The 20,091-nt window shown below is 53.7% G+C and overlaps 2 protein-coding genes across 19 annotated transcripts in view; one reads left to right on the top strand and one right to left on the bottom strand.

Moving 5' to 3' along the window:
- The first annotated feature begins 37 nt into the window (after positions 1-37).
- Positions 38-16,792, top strand: GOLGA2 (golgin A2). The gene is made up of 27 exons (XM_031677620.2): positions 38-197; positions 1,694-1,816; positions 2,754-2,834; positions 5,704-5,820; positions 6,100-6,143; positions 6,246-6,309; positions 6,725-6,781; positions 6,980-7,060; positions 7,868-7,906; positions 8,180-8,242; positions 8,332-8,425; positions 8,514-8,620; positions 9,648-9,706; positions 10,015-10,156; positions 11,595-11,681; positions 11,789-11,896; positions 12,087-12,174; positions 12,547-12,884; positions 13,192-13,305; positions 13,905-14,150; positions 14,233-14,308; positions 14,539-14,627; positions 14,881-15,099; positions 15,185-15,287; positions 15,399-15,505; positions 15,576-15,729; positions 15,816-16,792. Exons 1-27 carry the CDS (start codon positions 150-152, stop codon positions 16,031-16,033), a joined length of 3,066 nt encoding a protein of 1,021 aa, XP_031533480.2. The 5' UTR covers positions 38-149; the 3' UTR covers positions 16,034-16,792.
- Positions 16,793-17,449: 657 nt separating this feature from the next.
- The window catches only part of DNM1 (dynamin 1), a 41,697-nt gene continuing 39,055 nt past the window's right edge, over positions 17,450-20,091 (bottom strand). For 6 of the 18 annotated variants that reach the window (XR_012072282.1, XM_072960192.1, XM_072960196.1 and 3 more), the window contains one exon: positions 18,276-18,741. Coding sequence is in view for 14 of the 18 variants with exons in the window: in XM_072960192.1 (XP_072816293.1) it covers positions 18,669-18,741 (73 nt within the window). In the remaining 4 variants the exon portion in view is untranslated. Of the gene's footprint in view, positions 19,688-20,091 lie in introns of all 18 variants that reach the window. The other 12 variants (XR_012072283.1, XM_072960204.1, XM_072960206.1 and 9 more) reach the window with 9 other exon arrangements.

Raw genomic sequence — 20,091 nt, 5'->3', positions numbered from 1 at the left:
CCACACCACACCGTTGCTGCCTAGAACTGCCCTGGTCCCTCCTTTTCTGGCTCAGTCGCACAGCGGCGCGGTGGCTGCCGGAAGCAGCTCCGCAGTGGTTGCCGGGATCGTGCTGATGTGGCCCTCCCCTTCCCCCTCCCCGTCCCGGGATGTCGGAAGAAACCCGACAGAGCAAATTGGCTGCGGCCAAGAAAAAGGTAAAATGTGCGGGGTCGCGGCTCCCTGACCCAGCCCGAGACCCCTCCGACGGCCGGGCCATGGCCAGAGTCCGTGCTGCCTCTGAGGCACACGGGGCGAGCCCCTCGGCGCCCTTTGGCGCCCCTCCCTCAAAAGTATTCTCAGCTAGTCCCGCCCCCCCGCAACCCAGCCCCCGCTTTTACTTGTCACCCCCGGGCGACTTTGGGCAGGTGACCCCTGGGACTCCCCGCTCCAGGCTTGGCCCTCGCCTCCTGCCGCCCAGAACCGGATCTCCTGGGCTCCCTGGGCTCCCTGTGCTCCCGGTCTCCAAGGACCTCGGTCCTGGCCTTGCGCTCCCTTCCCCCACCGCGGAGCGGCGACTCGGGCGTCAGTAGGGAGGAGTGGAATGTAGTTACGTCATTATCCGCCTTGGAACTGTCATTACCGCCACGAGCCCCGTGTTTGATCTTACGACCCAGTCCCCTAGTGTTTTCACACCTTTTCCGGTTTCTCTAGTCGCGGCACAAATTTAGGTGGAAGGGGCCTCGCGACTGTGGGACCTAGGTTGGATCTAGGTTTCAGGCTCCCTTACTCTGTAGACTGTACCCCATCATTAGATGTCGATAGCGTAAAAAAGCCTACACTTCACCAATGATCTCAAAACATTGACAATCTCTCTGAGTGGCAATGGGGAGAATATGCTTTGTTTAGTTTGTTTTTCTCCCAGGTTTCTGTCCAGAGAGACTTTCACATTTTTAATAAGAATTTTCTACCTCACAGTCTAATTCCCTATGATTCTAAGACCAGAGTGCCCCTCATTCAGTGCTCTTTGGAGTTCTGTGGAACAAATCCTGGGAAATTGAACTTCACAGCTGGGAATCTTTCCCAAATCATCATCTCAACATGGGGTGCCCTGAGTGCCACAGGATAAATATGGGCCTGAAGCATCCTTTTTGCTCGGTTCTATTATAAGAGAAAAAGCCTTTTATATTAATGTACTTAGGGATGACATTTGGATAGACTTGTAAGATTATAATAGACTTCTCTCTGAAATGGTGTTTGGATTGTCCTCTTTCTGTTAACATTCCCACATTCGCTAGGGGTGTGTCTTCACTGCCTTCTGCCATTAGGGTATATTGATGTAAAAGTTTGAGAAGTACTGGTGTGCAGCTCTAACAGATGTGTGAGAGGGACCCCTGATGTCTGATTAAATGTTTACTTTTCCACCTCTACCTCTGGTTTTGCCCCCTGGCAACTGCTGATTGATGTCATAACCCCAGAACTCAGAGTCAGAAGAATAAGTTTAAATTCCCTTATTGTCCATTATTGCTTTTTTCCTCCTCTAGCCATGTTACCAATTCATTTCTTAAGTCATTGAGAATTGCAACACCTTGTAGGGTTGTTGTGGCATTAAATCAGGTGGCAATTAGAAGAGGAATTTGTAAACTGTAAAGTAGGATGTGAATACCTGGGGGCTTATAGTTCTCATGAGACTTACTTTTTTTCCTTTTTGCAGTTAAGAGAATATCAGCAGAAGAACAGCCCTGGTGTTCCTGCAGGAGCTAAGAAAAAAAGAAAGATTAAGAATGGCAGTAGCCCTGAGGCAACCACTTCTGGTGGTTGTCCCTCGCCTAAGGATGTGAGTCTTGGCTAGCCAGTTTCCGGGGATGGGGTATTCAGGGGACGGTAGAGGGTAGTGGTTAAGATTGTGAAAGAAATGTCAGGTATTGGTTAAGAATTCTGGATTTGAATACTACCTTCTGCCTCTGCTGGAGATGTGGTTTTGGGCAAATTACTTAAGCTCTTTGGGTCTCTGTTTCCACATTGGTAAAACTGGGGTAATACTGTTATGAAGTTTACACTTATGAAGTTTAAATGAGATTTTTGTTTTTATACTAATCCCTTAATACAGGGCCTGGTGCAGAGTAAACATTCAGTAAGGAGTGGTTGCTGTTTGACTTACTGCTCAGGTGATCTCCCTCACCCCCAGCCTCAAGGGGCAGCCACTTGCCTTCAGTCTCTCCATTAGAAGCACCAGCAGAGCCACAGGGTGTGGTGAGGAGAGCCCCCGCCCCTTGAATTAGGAGACCATCTGAGTTTCAAGGTCATCTCTGCCACCAGCTTGCTGGGTGGCCTCAGGAAAATCGCTTCCTCCCCTGAGCCCCAGTTTCATCTGTAAGATGATACTGTTGGATCAGATCATTGTCTTTCAAACTTATTTTTTAGCTATAGTCCCTTTTGTTCAAGCAGACCCTTATTCTGAAATCTGGTTTAAATAATCTGAAGGTCTAAGGAGCTATTAAGAGCTGCATTGTTTATCTAAGGAGCTATGTGACTGCATTGTTCAGGGGACTTTTCCCCTTCTGTTTGTTTACATTGATTTCTGCCTCTGGCAAGGCAACAAGTGGCTGTTTGAAAAGCTGGCACAGGCCTGTGGTATTGATCCCTTTCTGTCTTCTCCAGCATTCCATTGCCCTGAACCCACCTCTTCTTCCTTCCCTGACTTTCTTGCCTCTCTCTAAGCCACTTTTCTCTTTCTCCCCTTGCCCTTATTTTCCCCTTTTCGCCTCCTGTAGATTCAGGACATTCTGAAGGTGCTGGTGTCCGACCTTAACCGCTCCAATGGGGTAGCGATCCCCCCATTGGACAAATGGAAGGTGAGGCAGTGCCGAGACCCCCTCTCTGGCTTGCTCCCTCCCAGCTCTGCATGCCCTGAGGCTTCTCTGGTTTGGGGGATACTTTGCCTCTGGCTTATTTTATGTTGCTGTCATTAACCCTTGGCTTGTTCATGTCTGCTTTTTCACCTGCTTGGTTGGTTGGGTTTTTTTTCTCCCTCCCACCCCCATATCTTTTATTATCTTGGAGAAGGTGAGATGCTCCTTGGAGGTTAAAGGTAATTTGGGAATAGCTTCCAGAGCAGGTGTATGAGATTTGGGCTTTTTGAGTCTCGGGTTTGAGTGCCCCATGGTGCTATCACACTAGGAGAGGTTAAATAAAACCAAACCTTCAGGTCTTGCCCCCTGGGCATCTGTCCCCAAAACACCAGAAGACCACATAGCAGTTTGTGATCTTTTTGAGTTGATCAGTTCACTTTGGTTTGGGAGTAGGGAATGTAGGGTTAAGAGTTTGCATTATAGTTACAAGGACTGAGGGTTGTTTTTTTTTTTAGTGGGACTAACTGTAAAGGATGTGAGATTAACCAAACACATGAGTGATCAGGACATTCTGCCCTTATTCTCTTTTAAAAATCAACTGGACACTTAAAACATATTCAGTGGGCTCTTGAGAGCAGAGGCACATTCGTTGCTAGGTGCTGGAGAAAACAGGTGAAGGAAGCAAGGTAGAATGTGGCAACATTTCAAATGCTCAACTGAGGCAGATGTTGGTTCTAAACGGACTTGAGGCTGGAGGGGGTGGCATTTAAGGCTGGTTAGTCATAGAGGTGGGTAACAATCATCCATCCATATTGAGGGTAGGGGAAATGGGAGTCCCAGGCAGAGGGTGTAATACAGGTAATGCCAGGGTTATGAGCTCACAGAGTACTTCCCAGAAAGGCGAGGAGCCTGGGGTGCACTGGACTAGGAGATGACCTTCTCTGGACATGACGTTGGCACTTCCTCCTTTAATTAACTTCCTCAGGGGACATCTTCCAGGCCACAGGAGTGGGGCTGGAATGGGGCTAGGTCCTGTTGGAGATGGGCATGGGAAGAGGGGCTGGGACGGGGCACTGTTGGCTGGTGTTACAGTCTTTCAGTCATCAGGACTGCTCAGGCCCAGTGGGTCGGGTCTGTCCAGGTGCTATGACTCACCTTGTCTGCTCAGAGGAGACGCTGTGAGTGGCACCAGGAGGGGAGCACAGGCCAGCAGGAGTCCTGAAGCCCTGAGTCTGCACTCATGTTCTAAGGTTCTGGGTCCACATCCTTCTGCTTTCCTGGAAATGAAGACCCAGAGTCCCATACTCCCTTCTTGTTTTAAAATTCTCTCTACATCAATAACTATTTCCCACTGAAGTTTTCCACTCTAGTTTTGCAGGCCTGTGATGGCAGTATCCTGGGCAGAGCTGATGGTATTTCTAGAAATGAGGACTAAAAAATGGCAAAAAAATTTTTTTTAATGGAATGAGGCATTTGAGGGGAATGGACAGTGATTTTTAAAATGCCATACTTAGCTTTATGACTCAAAATTATGAAATAAGTTGGTTGCTCACAGAATAGGCATGTTATGTATATTTAAGTCCTCAGAAAAATACTTTTTTCCCCTTCTGAGCTTTCTTGTTTCTAATGCTAGGGATCAGTGGGCACCCAAGATGCCAGGAGGGACCCAGGCATCTGACCAGGGCCCATGGCTAAGAGTGTGCTCCACTCCCCTGAAGTCTCATGCCTAGCCAGCTGGTTAGGTTCAGTGGTACAGGTTGGCAAGGCAACACCAGGTTCCAGGGTCAAAGGTCACAGCATGGACAGTAACCACACAAACAGCTTGATTTATCTTCAGCTCCTCCAGGTTCCATAACAGTTGCTCTAAAGAGGGCAGTGGATTTGGGTTTCCAGAGGCCAGGATTGAGGGGTCCAGAGAGCAGGCAGCTCTTTCCCGCAGGAGAGGTGCAGCCTCTTCTTCTGGACCTAGCTTTGCTGGCCAGGCCTTGGCTCCCTAGCACTCTTCCCTCGTCAGTCTTTAGCTTATCAACCCTCTTCCCCATCTCTTTGCCCATCTGTCCTGTTGAACATTAAATCTTTAGAGCCGGAGGCTAGGACTGAGTGTCAGGCCTGAGCCTGGAGAGAAGCCGAGTGGGGCTCTGGCCAGCAAGTGGGTCCATTCAGGGAAGAGGGAGTGTCTCCATGGCTCCTGGTCCTCAATCCCACGATTGTTTCCCAGGATGCTGAGAGTCAGAGGGTAGACATCTTACCTCTGGTTTCTCAGCTTGTTTCTTGGGTGGGTGTTTGGAGCTAGGAGGTTAGGGTGGGGCAGTGGCCATGGTTTTCTTTTTACCTCTAGGAGCAGGGAGAGGGTTCTTGGTGGATAGCTTCTTTCCCAGAAAGGACCTGAATCAGTTGGGGAAACACAGCCAGTGGTTGGGGGAAGGAAGGGATGGAGAGCAAGAGAGGAAAGAGGGAACAGGCAGGTAGCTCTCCTCCTTCATCACTGCCGCCTTCTGCCCAGCAGGGGCTCAGGGTGAGGGTCACTGTGAGGCACAGGCTGGCTTTCTGGAAGAGCAGTGCCTTCCTTCTCCGACTTGGCACACCTTCCTTCTACTTGCTGTGGCTGCCGCAGGGTAGCCTGGTCCTGTCTTTTGCTGAGCTCCAGGGTGAACGAGGCCGTTTGTGTTCACAAAGATCATCCAGAAGGCTGCAGAGTGGCCCACGTTCTGGGCGAGCCATAGCCACACCCCAGAGTGGCTCTCAGCATGTGTGACTGTCACTCCAACTGCAGCGACACCTGTCCTACCCGCTCTGTACCCCTGCATTCATGGCAGCAAGGCGCCTTTTTTTCCTGCATGTCCCCCTAACCCCCTGCTCTGTTCCGTGACAGGCGCCCAAAGACCGCGCTGCTCCTGTTTCACCGTCTGCTGATGACACCATGTCACCTGGCGGTGTCACTTCCCCCAGTGCTAGTCCCCCCCGTGTCACTAGCATGGCATCAACTCAGGTTTGTGCCTCTTCCCCCTGTGCCCACTGCCCCACTATGTTTTCAGCCGTCCTCCTTCCCAGAGGATTGTACCTCCTGTGGATCCATTCCCCTTTCTTCAGGCAGCTTGTGCCTAGAGCCTTGGTGTCTTCCCGAGGACTGGGATGGGGGAGGTCAACACCAGGTGTTCCTTAAGGTTCAAGGAGATGGAAGGTTGTTGGAATGAGCTTGGCTCACCCTGCCCTTGAATGGTTCTTACCAGAAATTGAATGACTGCCTCATACATTTCTTCCCGAACAGAACCATGATGTTGAAAATGGTCCTCTTACCATGGATGAAAGCACGTGAGTATCTCCCGTGGGGGCAGCAGTCCCTCGGCCACTGCCCATGACCCCCCTCTTTCCCATTGAGCCTCCTGCACCCCTGACTCCTGTGTTCATCTCCAGATCTTTCTCATCCACCGAGAGCCTGCGACAACTATCTCAGCAGCTCAACGGGCTTGTATCTGAGGTACCCCAAAAATGAAGCCCAGATGGGGCTAGAGACGGAAGGAAAATAAGACAGAAAGAAATTGAGGCAGAGATTCCCAAGAGGGAGGGAAGATCCTGGGACTGGCCAGCTTGGCTGGATAATGTTTAGCTAGTCATTACTTTTTGGAGTCTCCTTGCTGAAGCTGTACAGATGAAGAGGTTGGACCACGAGATTGGTTCCGTCATTTTATCCTGCTGATGAGAACTGCTTGGGAGGAGAGGGACAAGGGGAAGTTAAGAACCAGGAGAAGCTGGCACAAAGGGGTTAAGGGGGGAGGAGGGGGCCAAGATAGGCAGAAAGGAAAGTGTTGCCAGTTGATGGGGAAGATGTTGGAGGGTTTAGTTCTTGAGGGGGACAGAGAATGTCTCCATGTGAGCCCTTTCATCTCTCCTAGTCTACATCTTACATCAATGGGGAGGGCCTATCATCTCATAATATAAAGGAACTGGAGGTAAGTGGGCCTGGACCGTGGCCCAGTGACCCTGCAGACCAGTCACCGCCCTTCCCCTACCTCCTCCCACAGTGGGGTCTGGGTGCCCCACTGCCAGCTGAGACAGCCAAGACACCCCCCAACCCTAATGATTGCTCTCTCTACCTCTTCCCCCGTCCCTCTTCCAACTCCTCCTCCTCCTCTCTGCATGCGCCTCAGAGCCGGTACCAAGAACTATCAGTAGCCTTGGACTCCAGCAATCTAAAAAACAAACAACTCAGTAGCAAGATAGAGGAATTGGTAAGAGTCCAGTGTTGTCCTCTGATTCCACGCTGCCAATCTGGGGCTCTAGTTTCACCTTGGGGCTCTAAAGAAAGGGGCTGGGGGCCCCTGGTGCCAAGGGAGAATGGGGTGCCGGGGGGCCTAAGTCTCAGCTGGAGGGACCCCGGAGCACGGGGCACGCAGCATGGCTCTCTCTGTGGCTGCTCTCTTTGCCTGCTCTGTTCTCCAGACACCCCTGTTTGAATCCTCTCTGTACTCGCCCCGGTTCTCTCACCTCTAGGGGAAGCACTAGTTGACTGGTATGTTCCAGGCCTGACTCAGCCCTTGATTTGCTCCGACTTTGACCTTGGACAGGTCACCTCTCCTCCCTGGGCTTTAGTTTCCCGAGGAAATAGAATTTGAGGGTGTCCAAGGTCCCTTTTAGCTCAAAAAATCAAAGATTTAAAAATCCTTTTCATTCCGGTATCCCTGCTGTTAAGAACAGAACCTGGCCTGCGGTGTGTGCTCAGTAAACATCCATTGAGCATATGCACCCTTCCAGATCGTGAGCTGGCGGAGCGTGGGCTTTCCCATCTCAGACTTCATTTCTAGGGGTTTATGTCATTGTCTTTTCAAGGGCATTGGATTCAGACTCATTTCTGTAGCTGTGAGCAAACGCCCCCTAAGACCCAAAGTCTCTTGGCTTGAGAAGAGTTCATCTGTTCATGTCCCTATGAACTCTCCCTTTTAAACCCATTCCTGGTCCCTGGTCATCCCCTCTCCTTGGTCTGAGGATCGTGGGAGAGGGGGACAACCTTAGTCACCTTCGTTTGCCTCTCTCCACAGAAACAAGAGAACCAAGAGGCTTTGGATCAACTTGAAAAGGTAACGTGATTTCTTCGTCTGATCGTCACGTGGCTGATGAGTTTGGGGGAGGATTCAGATGTAGAGGCCCATTCTCCTCTTGTCTGCTTGCAGCCTGGAGAAATAGAGGGCTTACTCCCTGCTCCACCCCCAACCCCAACTCCCTGGGCAGCTAATTACCTGTTCTCATTGGTGGGCCTGTCCTGGGCCAGTGGTGGCATTCTGGGGGCATGTCCTTTGCTGTTCCATCTCTCCCTTCTCCCAGTAAGAGCTGTTTCTTCTCTCTTCCTGCAGGAGAAGAAGGGATTTGAGCAAAAGCTTGCGAAGGAACAAGGGGCTCTAAGAGAACAGCTGCAGGTGCGTGGACTGTACCAGGTTCCCTCACGTCCCCTAGGAAACATTGCTTTTCTGCTTTTTTCACCACTTGTTTGGCCTTTCTCCCAAAGGTCCACATTCAAACTATTGGGATTCTAGTGTCTGAGAAGTCAGAATTACAGTCAGCTCTGGCTCACACCCAACAGGCAGCCAGACAAAAAGCAGGTGGGAACCCTCTCACCCTTCAGCCAGGCGTGCTGGCAGGCCTTCAGTGGGATTCCTTCTTGGGCTTCACTTCTAACTGTTGTTTCAGGAGAGTCGGAGGATCTCGCTAACCGCCTGCAGTCTTCCAGGCAGCGCGTGGGAGAGCTGGAGCGGACGCTCTCTGCCGTCTCCGCACAGCAAAAGCAGGCCGACAGGGTGAGCCCAGCAGCCCGCCCATCCCCTGGAGGTGCGGTAGAGCGGGAGGGAGCCTAAAGGTCCCTTCTACGGGATGGAGTATCTTCCCTCTCAGAGGGCAGCACTGGCCATTTCTCACTGCTTTCAAGTTGTGTGGTTGTTAGAACCAAGCTGGACCTGAGTTGGTTGCTGTGGGCTAGTTAGGGGGTGAGGGGGCTACTGTCTAGCGTGAGCACTGGATGCAGAGTCCCGAGCCTGAGTGCCAGCCTTGCCCTTAACTGGCTGTGGGCCCTGGCCCAAGTGCTAGGTGTTTGGGCTATGAAGGTACAGAACAGCATTTTTAATATGCTACCATGCTAAACTAAAAAGGAGAGCAGTACCTGTGTGTAATATATAAGACATGTTGGAAGGATTCATAAAAACCCAGGGGAGAGGAACAGGGTGGCTGAGAGACATGTCACTTCTGTACCTTCTGGGTTTTGGGCTATGTAAGTGTGCTATCCACTCAAAAAATGAACAAAAGGTTACAATAGAATTTACCGCCCCTCCATATCTGCGCCCCCTACCCCAGCGAGAAAACGTGTTTAAACAATCAAACAGACCTGGATGTTCAATCCCAGCTCTGTCTAAGTGATTTTAGGCAAGCGACTTAACTTCTAGTACTCCGTGTCATTCACCTGTAAAATGGAGGTAGTAATAGTAACTGCCTCCCATGGTGATTTTGAGGATAAAATGGGATTGTTGGCTGAGAAAGTGCTCAAAAAAGGTCCAGACGTGGTGATGACAGTAGTAATAACAATGGTAGTGTTATCCGCTGGCCCTGGCCCTGTTAGCCAGCTGTGGGTTAGGCCTCTCCACTGCCTCTTCCACCCTTCGCGAGTCCCTGTTAAAACCAAGTGAGAACATGAACTTGAAAGTGCTTTGAAAAAATGTAAAGTGTGACAGCAGGTGAGGACATGTCACTGGGAGTGATTACTGTTGCTGCTGTCGGTCTGCAAGCTGCACCTTTCACCTGCCCCATCCTGACCTCGCTTTTCTGTGTTTGCAGAGCAACAAAGAATTAACCAAGGAGCGAGATGCCCTCAAGCTGGAGTTATACAAGCACAAGTAGGATGGGGGAGGGCTGGGGGGGCCTCTGGGGGATGGGCTGGGAAGTGGGGGGATCCAAGGGATCATGGCAAGGTGGTACAGGTTTGGACTTGTGCAGAGTCTGACTCTGTCCCAGCTGTGCCATCGACTTATGCTGTGGCCTTAGGCAGCTAATGTCCTCTCTGGCCTGCCACTTGTGACTCTTGAGCCTGGGGTCCCTTCCAAAGTGACTGTTCTGTCATTCTGTGGCCAAGGTGGTGGGTTGATCACCAGAGCGATCCTTCCTGTTCCTTACTTATGCCTCCCTCCGCTGCCTCCGGCCATAGCAAAAACAATGAGGACCTGAAGCAGCAGAACTTGGAGCTGGAGGAGAAGCTGCGGGTCATGGTGAGCGAGAAGGCGGCCATACAGCTGGGGACAGATGAGCTGCAGAAGAAGCTGGAGATGTCGGAGCTGCTGCTGCAGCAGGTGGGACTCGAGGCCTGGGGGATGCTGGCTCCACATGGTGGGTCAGGACCTCCCAGATCATTGTGGGTGGTCTCCAGCCACAGGCTAGAGAACTTGGATCCTTGTTCTGATCCTGCCAAAGAATCTTCCAGAGATAGAAAAATTGGGGCCCTGCCCAGACGTCTGGAATCAGAATCTCAGGGATAGGGGCTTTTTTTTTTAAATTCTTTAAAGCGTTCTGCTTGAAAACCATTGTTTTCTGGGTGACTGTCACAAGACCAACCACGGGTCTGCTTCCTTCCTCTGAGCGGCCAAGCCTCCAGGCAGACAGGGTGCCCAAGTCAGAGAGCCTCCTCTTGAGATTCTCTGCATGCACAGCAATTCTCTGCCTTCATAAAACATCCTTCCACTGGGGTCTTTGTTTCCAGAACAACATGGGAAACGTTTAATCTCTTTCCCAAGAGAGACCTTCAGATACTTTGCAAGGGAGTATGTGATTCCCCTGTCCATTCTAAGATTACTACTGAGCTAAACAGCCCAGCTCCTTCAGCTATTTCTCATGCAGTCTGTTACCTTCCTGACTTCTTTCTCCTGGATGTGACCTGATCTTTCAGGGCTTCCTTGTGATCAGGCCACCAGTGTAAAATGTGAGTCTCCAAATTTGGTCTGGCCTGGGCAGCAGATAGAGCTTATTACCTCCTCTTGTCCTCCCATTTACCTGTCCACCAGAGCAGTCTTTCTGCCCATTCCTGTGATGGGCAGTCGAATAAATGGCTTACTCAAGATATAAAAAGTTAGAGCTTAAGGTTGCTCTGAAGTTCATCTGAACAGACGGCTGTTCACTTACCAGCTTTGATTCAATGATCCATTTCTAGGAGCAGCACCAGTGTGTAGCCCTATTTATTATAGGCATCTAAAAGGCCATCGATAAGGGTATGGACACAGCAGGCTGTATATATTGGGCTACTGTGTAACTATTACAGAACTAAATGTATCTTGTTTGCAGCAAAGTGACATTAACTTGCAGAACCATATGTGATACTGCCCCATGATATCACAGCTGCAGCGTGTTTGTATACCTATGGAAAAGGCTCTGGAAGGATACACACAGATTGGGGTGATTGGGAAGCTAGAGGAAGGGTTGGGAGGACTTTGAACACTTGCTGTTTTAATTGTTTATAATGAGTGTTTAGGGGGCAGGTATAGCTCAGTGGTAGAGTGCGTGCCGAGCATGCCCAAAGTTCTGAGTTCGATCCCTGGCACCTCTATTTAACAAAAAAACTACTTAAAAAAACCCAAAACCTCATTATAATGAGTATTTAGTAAAAATAAAGCCTGTGGTACTAATAATACGAGGACAACCCTGAGCTATACATTGATGCTAGCTCAGACCCTTTTAGGGGGCATTGCATGGAACACCCTGGGCTCCCCGGATCTAACCTCATTTTTCACCATCCAGTTTTCTAATCAACCTACCCATGGTAGCAGCGAGCAGTTACAGCAGGCCCTGGAAGACCGGGCACAGCTGGAGACCCACGTGCAGCTGGTGAGGCTTTGCAGAGGGAGGGGTGTGGAAGGAGGATGACCCCAGGTGTCCAGGAGCAGGTGAGGCCCAGTGACAGCCCCTGCTAACTTCTGCGCCCTCTTCTGTAGCTGAAAGATTCACTGCAGCAGCTGAAGATGGAGAGAGACCTGTACGTGGCAAATATGAAAGAAGAAAACGCCATCTGGCAGCAGAAGATGGAACAAATGACAGAGCAGGTGAGATGTGACCTTCAACCCCTCACCTGAGATAGGTCACTTGATCTTCCTGGGCATCTGTAAGCTGGGGATCATGCCGCTTGCTGTGCACAGGCAGAGGTGGAAGTGTATCTCTTGAGGTGGGGGTGGAGAGGGAGATGGTTGCTGGGCCGTTCCTTCATCCCCCTCTGCCCCTCTGTGCTTCGGGCAGGTGTGCAAGTTGAGGGAAGAAAAGGAGCACAGCATGAGTCAGGTGCAGGAGCTGGAGGCCAGCTTGGCTGAACTGAGGAGCCAGATGGGTACGCTGGGGCAGGGCGTCTGGGAGCAGGATTGGTGTCGGGGCTGGTGAGGGTGGCTTAGAATGGAGGTGGGTGGGTGGAAGGACACTGTGGCCCAGGGAGAGAGGTCCATACTGGGAGTTGGCAAGTCTTGCAGTCTCTCTGAGCCTCAATGTCCCTATCTGCACAAGAGGGGTGGAGTCCCCACTGTCACCCTTCCCAAGTCATCTTGAGCATAAAGATGTAAAGACCTCCATTTGAAAGTGTCTTGAAACATTGAGCCAGGAAGCCAAGATGTGGGTTGGGGAGGCTGAGTTAGGAGCTGTGGACCAAGAAGAGGGAGTTTTGGGGACTGCAGAGCTGAGAGGCCCTGACAGTGTGCTCCCTTCTCAGCTGCGTGCCCACCCCAGGAGTCCCCAGCAGGGCCCTCGGAAGCAGAACAACTGCTTCAAGAGGAGGCCGAGCAGCTACATAAGGAGCTGGAGAGCCTGGCAGGGCAGCTGAAGGAACAGGTGAAAGACAATGAAAGTCTAAGTCGCCTGAATCAGGAGCAAGAGCAGCGGCTGCTGGAGCTGGAGCGGGCAGCTGAGGAGTGGGGGGGCCAGGCGGAGGAGCGCAAGCAGATTCTGGAGAGCATGCAGAACGACCGCACCACCATCAGCCGTGCGCTGTCCCAGAACCGCGAGCTCAAGGAGCAGCTGGCCGAGCTGCAGAATGGATTTGTCAGGCTGGTGCGCAGCCCTGCCCGGCCAGCCTGCCCTCCTCCCCGGCCAAGTCCTTTGGGGTGGGGCGTGACACCTGGCCCCTCTGGGCCTTTGTTTTCCCACCTGTACAATGGGTGTGGTATGGACCTTCCATGAAACGGTGCGCACGAAGGCACGCTGTGACCTAGAGAGCCCTGTCTGGAGGGATGAGATGGGGAGGGGGAAGATTTTCCCCCCTGCCTCCACCCCTCCCTGAGCTGTGGGATGCGGACACCCAGTTCTGGGGTCTCCAGCTGTGTTGGATGGCTACCGCTAATTGTTTCTCTCTGTCCAGACCAATGAGAATATGGAGATTACCTGCGCGCTGCAGTCGGAGCAGCACGTCAAGAAGGAGCTGGCCAAGAAGCTGAGCCAGCTACAGGAGAAGTTGGCAGAACTGAAGGAGAAGGTAACCCTTGCCCCAGCCAGAAGGGCTAGGAGACAGGCACCAGCCTCTGGTGAGGGAGAGGCCAGAGTGACCCCAGAGTCCTTCAGAGCCCGTAACTGCTTGCTGCCCCCTGGCCTCTGACTTTCACACTTGGGTAGCTCTGGGCCATCCCCGCTAGAGGCGTCGAGCCCCTAATTAGAGGGGAAGAGAGTATGATCGCCAGCTACTTGGGTACAGCCCTGGTATCTAACCTTGCATCTTTAAGCCCCAGTTTCCCTAAAAAGGTTCCTAAGAGGGAGGTTAGCACTTACATTAAAAAGGAGGTGCTGAGGATTAAATGAGAATCATGCATGTAAAGCATTAGGCATTCAGTGTGCAGATGTTGGCTGCCTCTGTTTTTCCACCCATCTGTGACCTAAAGTTAAGATAGAAGCTTGTTCTGCGGTGTGAGGCTGGGTGAAGGCGGCATGTGGCTCTAGGGGAGGCAGGCAGTCACTTAGGCCATGGAGCAAGCAAGCCAGGGGCCTGGCCGGCCAGCAGAGCCCCAACGTCCCCAGTGTGTGGGCTCAAAATCTGGAAGCAAACTGCCACCCGACCTCACTCCTAGAGTCTTCCCACAGGTGGAGGCAAAGAGCCAGGAGGCTCAGGGGCTGGAACAGCAGCGGGACCAGTACCTGAGCCACCTGCAGCAGTATGTGGCTGCCTACCAGCAGCACGTGGCCGCCTACCAGCAGCTGGCCTCTGAGAAGGAGCTGCTGCACAAGCAGGTGCTGCTGCAGACCCAGCTCATGGACCGGCTGCAGCACGAGGAGGTACAAGACAAGATGGCGATGGAGATGGCTCACCAGGCATTGCAGGAGACCCAGGTGAGGGAATTTGAATGCTGGGCTCCTGAGAGGGGAGGCCTGCAACCTGTGTCCCTCCTCACTCTCCTTCCCGGCCCCTTAGGGGCTCCTGGAAGCTGCCAACCAGGAGAACCAGCAGCTACAGGCCCAGCTGAAAATCATAGCTGCACCTGGGGAAGGTAAGTGGGATGGCCCAGGAGAACACCCGGCCCAAGGAGGAGGGGGACTTTTGGCAGCATGGAATTGAGTTAGAAGAGACCTTTAAGACAGTGAATCCTTTTCCTCCAGTGATTGGCCGGCCCAGGGTTGCACAGGGAGGTGGGGGGGGCAGAGCTGGGCCCCGAGCTTTCTTACCGGCCTGCTCCACCTCCCTTGGGTTGTCTGAGGACCCCCCGGCTGCCCCTGACAGGAGATGGACCAGACAGTGAGGAGCAGGACGAGGAGGCTCCCCGGCCAAAACTGAGCATGCCGGAGGACCTAGAGAGCCGAGAGGCCATGGTGAGCTGACTTCCCCGCTCCTTCTGTCTCACCTCCCGCCTTCCCTCTGCCTGTGGTTCCTCTCAGATACTCTTTGTGGTTTTCCTCCCTCTGACTTCTCTGGACCCACAACCTTCCCTGGGAGCCACAGTCAGACACTATGCCATCCTTGAACCACAGGCGTGCCCACCAAGGCCTGGAGACGGGGAGCTTCTCTGCCTCTTGCTGGTCCTGAGCACCCCCATGAAAGCACATGCACAACTTTTGCCCGCAGGTGGCATTTTGTAACTCGGCCTTAGCCAGTGCTGAAGAAGAGAAGGCGCGGCTTCGTGAGCAGCTGAAGGAGCAGAAGCTTCGCTGCCAGCGCCTGGCTCACCTAGCCAACCCATCCCAGGATGGAGTGGAGAAGGAGGCCCAAGCCCCCGGGACCAGGGAGGGCAGTGTGCCTGCAGAAACCCACCAGGCCCTCCAGGAGGCCATGGACAAGCTGCAGGTGAGCAAGTCACCCCTGATGGGGGCCAGGAAGGGTGGGGGCTTTATAGGCACTGCGGAGCCCTGACCCCGCTGTTTGGCTGTAGGGCCAATTTACAAAGATTATGCAGGAGAAAGTGGATCTGAAGGAGCGGGTCGAGGAGCTAGAACATCGCTGCATCCAGCTCTCGGGAGAGACAGACACTATTGGTGAGCAGGGAGGCCAGGGCCCGGAGTGGGAGGTGGGGGTGGGGGTGCACCGTGTGCTGGGTCAGGAGAGCCCCGCATCTGAGCCCTGTCCATCCTTCCTGCTCCCCGCAGGAGAGTACATTGCTCTTTATCAGAATCAGAGGGCAGTGCTGCAGGAGCGGCACCGGAAGAAGGAGGAGTACATTAGCCGGCTGGCTCAGGACAAGGAGGAGATGAAGGTAGCAGGATTCTTCTGACCATCTCTGTGGATGGGGGTGGGGCGGGGCTGCTAAGTGCCTCTCCCTCCAGGTGAAGCTGCTGGAGCTCCAGGAACTGGTGTCACGCTTGATGGGTGAGCGTAATGAATGTTACGGCAAGTTCCTGGCTGCCCAGAACCCTGCTGGGGAGCCCACTACAACACCTCCAGCCCCCCAGGAGCTTGGCACTACTGACAACCAGGGTGGTGAGTAGAGACCTCGGTGGGGCTGGGGGGTGGGCAGAGAAGAGCTGGCAGGTCACTCAGCCCTGTCTCTCTCTCTCTCTCCAAAGGTCTCCGGGAGGTGAGCCTTGTGGACAACATGGAGCCCACCCAAGGGCAGGCCCTGGTGGGCCAGACTGCCCCTGAGAACCTCACTGCACAGCAGATCATGCAGCTGCTGCGTGAGATCCAGAACCCACGGGAGTACCCAGGCTTGGACAGCAATTCCTGCATTCCTTTCTTCTACCGGGCGGACGAGAATGACCAGGTGAAGATCACCGTGGTCTAAATGCCTGACACTAACAGGCAACAACCAGAGACATGGGGTCAGGGGCTCTGCCTCCACCCATCCCTGCCACCCCGTCACTCCTTCCCACCCCTCCTTCCCAGTCACCCTTTATCCCTAGACTAGCAAGCAATCCCCTGAAAAGGGGTGTAAGCCCCCTCTCTAATGAGGGGGGACAAATAGGTGCAGACCCCTGGCCATTTGGGCTGTGTCTTCATCTCTGGGCTATTATTAGTTCCAGAAAAACAGAGCCAGAGAGAGGCTCAAAAAAGGCAGTTTATTTAGGAGGCTGCCCTTCTCAGGGAGCAAGGGCTCCCTGGTAGCCTCCTCACCCCCACCAAGCAGTCCTTCATTCAGAGGGGCTCATGCATCCTCTGTTCAGAGGCACTTTGGGGCACAAGTGCCCCCACCTTGTTCAGCTAGACAACTGGACAGTACTCGCACAGGCCTTGGGACAATTGGGGCAAACCCAGGCCTGGCAAGGACGTAAGCTGGTGGCGGAGTGGGCTCCCTCCCCAGTGTTTATACTGTAACTGTGTAACATTTTGTATATTCTGGAGGTAGAGCAGCCCCCTGTATCATAGTTGAGGCTGGAGCTGGTAAATGGGGAGGAGGTTCTATTAAATATTTGGGGCTGGGGAAACTTATTTATTGATAGTATAGGAGAGAGAGAGGAGGTGGAGGCGGGGACGGGTTTGTTCCCGGGTGATTCGACTCCTGTTTGTTTCACTTTTTATTTCAGAATAAATGGATTTAGCCATACTGCTTGTCCTTGCATGTTCCTTTTTTCCGTCGCTGGGTCCTGGAGTCTGTGACCAGGGCACTGAACAGGGAGTGGGTCCTGCCAGCAGAGGGCAGGCTTCTGGTTGTGCCGAGCCTCAGTGTATCTGAGCATTCCACTGGTGCTGTTAAAGAGTTCTTCCAAGGCCTGTCACCTGCATGCTGCTTGGTAAAGCCTGGGGAATCCCAGGGGACTTGCCGTGGGGCTTTCAGGAGCAGTCCTGCCCTAATGGCTGAGAGATTCAGAAGCCTGATCTAATCCCAGGGAGGGAAAGCAGGGTGACACAGCCCCATGAAGGCTGAGTGCTGGTCCAGGTGTTTTCCATTCCATCACCTTGCGCCTCCGGTGGCCTATTTGATCCGTCCCTCCACACTGCCTGCCTGGCCACAGCCCCATATACTCCCTCCAGGCTGAGTTGTTTCCCGTTCCCCCTCGTGGCCAGAGCAGGGTTCACAGGATGAGGATCAGCTGACTCCAGGTGCTCTCCCAGTAGGCCTCAGAAAGGACGGGGCTTTTTTTCCACCACATCTTACAGCACCCTAACGATCCTGGGTCCTTCCCCACCCCTCACTCCAATGTTAAAACTTTACCTCCCCCCTGAGAGCCACAGAGAACACAAGCCAGCAGAGGACACGCTGTTCCTCATCGTCCAGAAATGGGTTTTATTGTCAGCCAAGAGACAGCAAAACTGGTAGCGGTCAGAGAACCACACAGCTGCCAGTACAGCACCCCCGTGCTCGAGGGGGCGAGGGTCGGGAGCGTGGCAGGGGGGGCTGGCTGTCCACAGGCCAGGCATGACAGGGAGGCTCACTGGAGGTGGCACACTTTGAAGGGGATGTTAGGGTGACAGCGTTCCATTCTAGTTGGGCCACGAGACTCCTCAAGGACAGCATGGTGACTGATTCCCAACACTAGAGATGAGGCTGTAGTAGCCGTGTGTGTGTGTGTGTGTGTGTGTGTGTGTCTATATATATATGTGAATATTTATAGATATTTATAGAAAGGGGCAGGAGCAATACCACAGAGGGGCACAAGCTTCACCAACATCACGCCTGGAAGTGTCAGCTCACCACTACAACAAAGTCACAGATGAAGGGGGAGGCTTTGGGGCTGGGTAGCCACTGTCAAGTCACAGAACAGCCGTCCAGGCAGGCTTGGAAAGGGAGGTCTCCGAGGAATAGGAGGGATCTGGTTAGAGGTCGAAGGGGGGCCTGGGGCTCTCAGGACGGGATGGACTTGCCTGACCCGATCGGCTGGCAGTTGGAGAGGAAGCAAAGAGAACGAGAGAGAGAAAAGGGGGAGAGAGCTGGTAAGGCGAGGGCAGCCAAGCCCGGCATGGGGGGAGGGGAGGGCAAGGCCAGAAGACGCAGGTGAGGGTGTGGGCAAGGGTTCTGGAGTAGAGGAGAGAAACGATAGAGGGAAGGTGGAAGGGAGGAGCTGGAGATGGGTTGGGGCCAGAGCTCCATGGGGGGTCTGTGGTAAAGGCTGGGGCAGCCCTGCCCCCCTGCCACACACGCTCATCTCTCACACACCACCAGGCAGTGCACCCACAGCACCAGACATGTGCTTGGACCCCTCTGGCTTCCCTCTGGTCCCTCTGGCCCCCATCTCTTTAAACCCACTGGCCCAGGGCCACCCCTAGCCTCAGGGAGTATGGGGCTGTGAGCCCCATGCAACAGCCACCAGGCCTGATGGAGAAAGACAGGAGGAAGAACACTGAACCAGGAGGGCAAAGCTAAAAGGATGGCCGGAGGGAGCACTAGAGGCCCCTCTGGGTGGACAGAAAGCCCAGGAGTCCTTTGAAGGGACCCTGGGGAGGCATGGAGGGCAGGCAGCCGGATGCCAGTGGCCACAGGCTTATAAGTCTAAGAGGGGAGCCTCAGCTGGTCGGGGGACCGCAGGTCGCGTAGGTGAGGCTGGGCCCTTCCTGCTGGGGAAAAGCAGAAGAGCAAGAGTCAGCGCAGGTGTGGACTGGCAGGTGGGTTCGCTGGGCGAGTTTGGGGCCCAGCTGGGGCAGAACTCAGAGAAGCTGACTTGCCCAGGTCAGCAGACACTGTCATCCCCTTGGCTGAAAAGTGTAGTCATCCATAGGAGCAACAGGCCAGGTCCATGAGCCCGTGGGATGGCTACGGTACTTCACCTAGGGCCAAGGACGCTGCCTTCAGTCGTGTACCAGCAGGCGTGACAATACCAAGGAGGCAGGGGAAGGGGCTGCGTGATCAGCCTGGCCTCTGAGGTGTGCTCTGGGCTTATGGTATAGATGGGAAACTCAGGCTTCCTGAAATCATCAACCAAATAGAGCCTTCACCCCAAATCACTGCTCAATTGCTGAAGCGATAAAGGAGGTGGGATTCTGTCCTCCTCTCCCCTATCATGGATTCAGTTTCCAGAACTCCCAGCAGCACAGCTCAGATGGGGGAATGAGTGTGGCACCCTAGGGTGAGGTTCCAAGGCCTCTGGCTGCCTGAGTCCAGCCCTCAACATAACCTCCGTCAAGCTCTCTGCCCCTAACATCATGAACCATGAGCTCTCTGCTCTCTGACGGCTCCGGAGAGCACCCAGCTCCACCAGCTTGGGCATGGATTCTGTCCCAAGACCTCCCCAGGCCTAGCCACGGAGGGCTTGGGCAGTGGCACTGAGTCCCGAGGCTTGCTGAGAAGGGAGGTGAGAGAGCCAGCTGGCAGCAAGGACAGAAAGAGGAAAGAATAAGTCTGGAGCTGCAGAAAGGAGAGGGAGGAGGGCCTGCCTCTGAGGTCCCAGGTGCGCCCTGCAATGTGGAGCTGGTGCGGCAGGGGGCAGACACACCGTTCATGCAGCAGGCGGAGAGGCCTGTACCTACCGTGGCTGACGCTCCTCAGGGGTCACTGATAGTGATTCTGAAAGACAGCACGAAATCAACATGGCAGTTCACACGCACGGATGGGGCAGGCCTGGGGGTTGGGGACACGCACACGCACACGCCCGGGCGTGCACACACATGCGGTGAGGCCCCTCGGCCCCGCATGCACACGCTGACACATATGCCCACAAACAACACGCATACACCTCCCCCACCCCCACCACTGCCCAGCACCCTCACTGGCCGGCACGTGCAGCATGGATCTGGGGCATGCAGCCACTTGGCACACTGAAGCACACGCATGGGCGGAGTCACAACACAGAAGCTCGCCCGCATACAGGAGGCATTTGCACCAGCTCCCTGCACACTCGTGCCTGGCGTGCTCAGAGGGCCACTTGCATTGTTCCAGAAGGGACAGGTCTTGCTTTCTTAGGATCCAGC

This window comes from Vicugna pacos, chromosome 4, assembly GCF_048564905.1.
Source record: "Vicugna pacos chromosome 4, VicPac4, whole genome shotgun sequence".
In the NCBI taxonomy this organism is placed as follows: domain Eukaryota; kingdom Metazoa; phylum Chordata; class Mammalia; order Artiodactyla; family Camelidae; genus Vicugna; species Vicugna pacos.
This window is presented reverse-complemented; position numbering and strand designations above follow the sequence as displayed.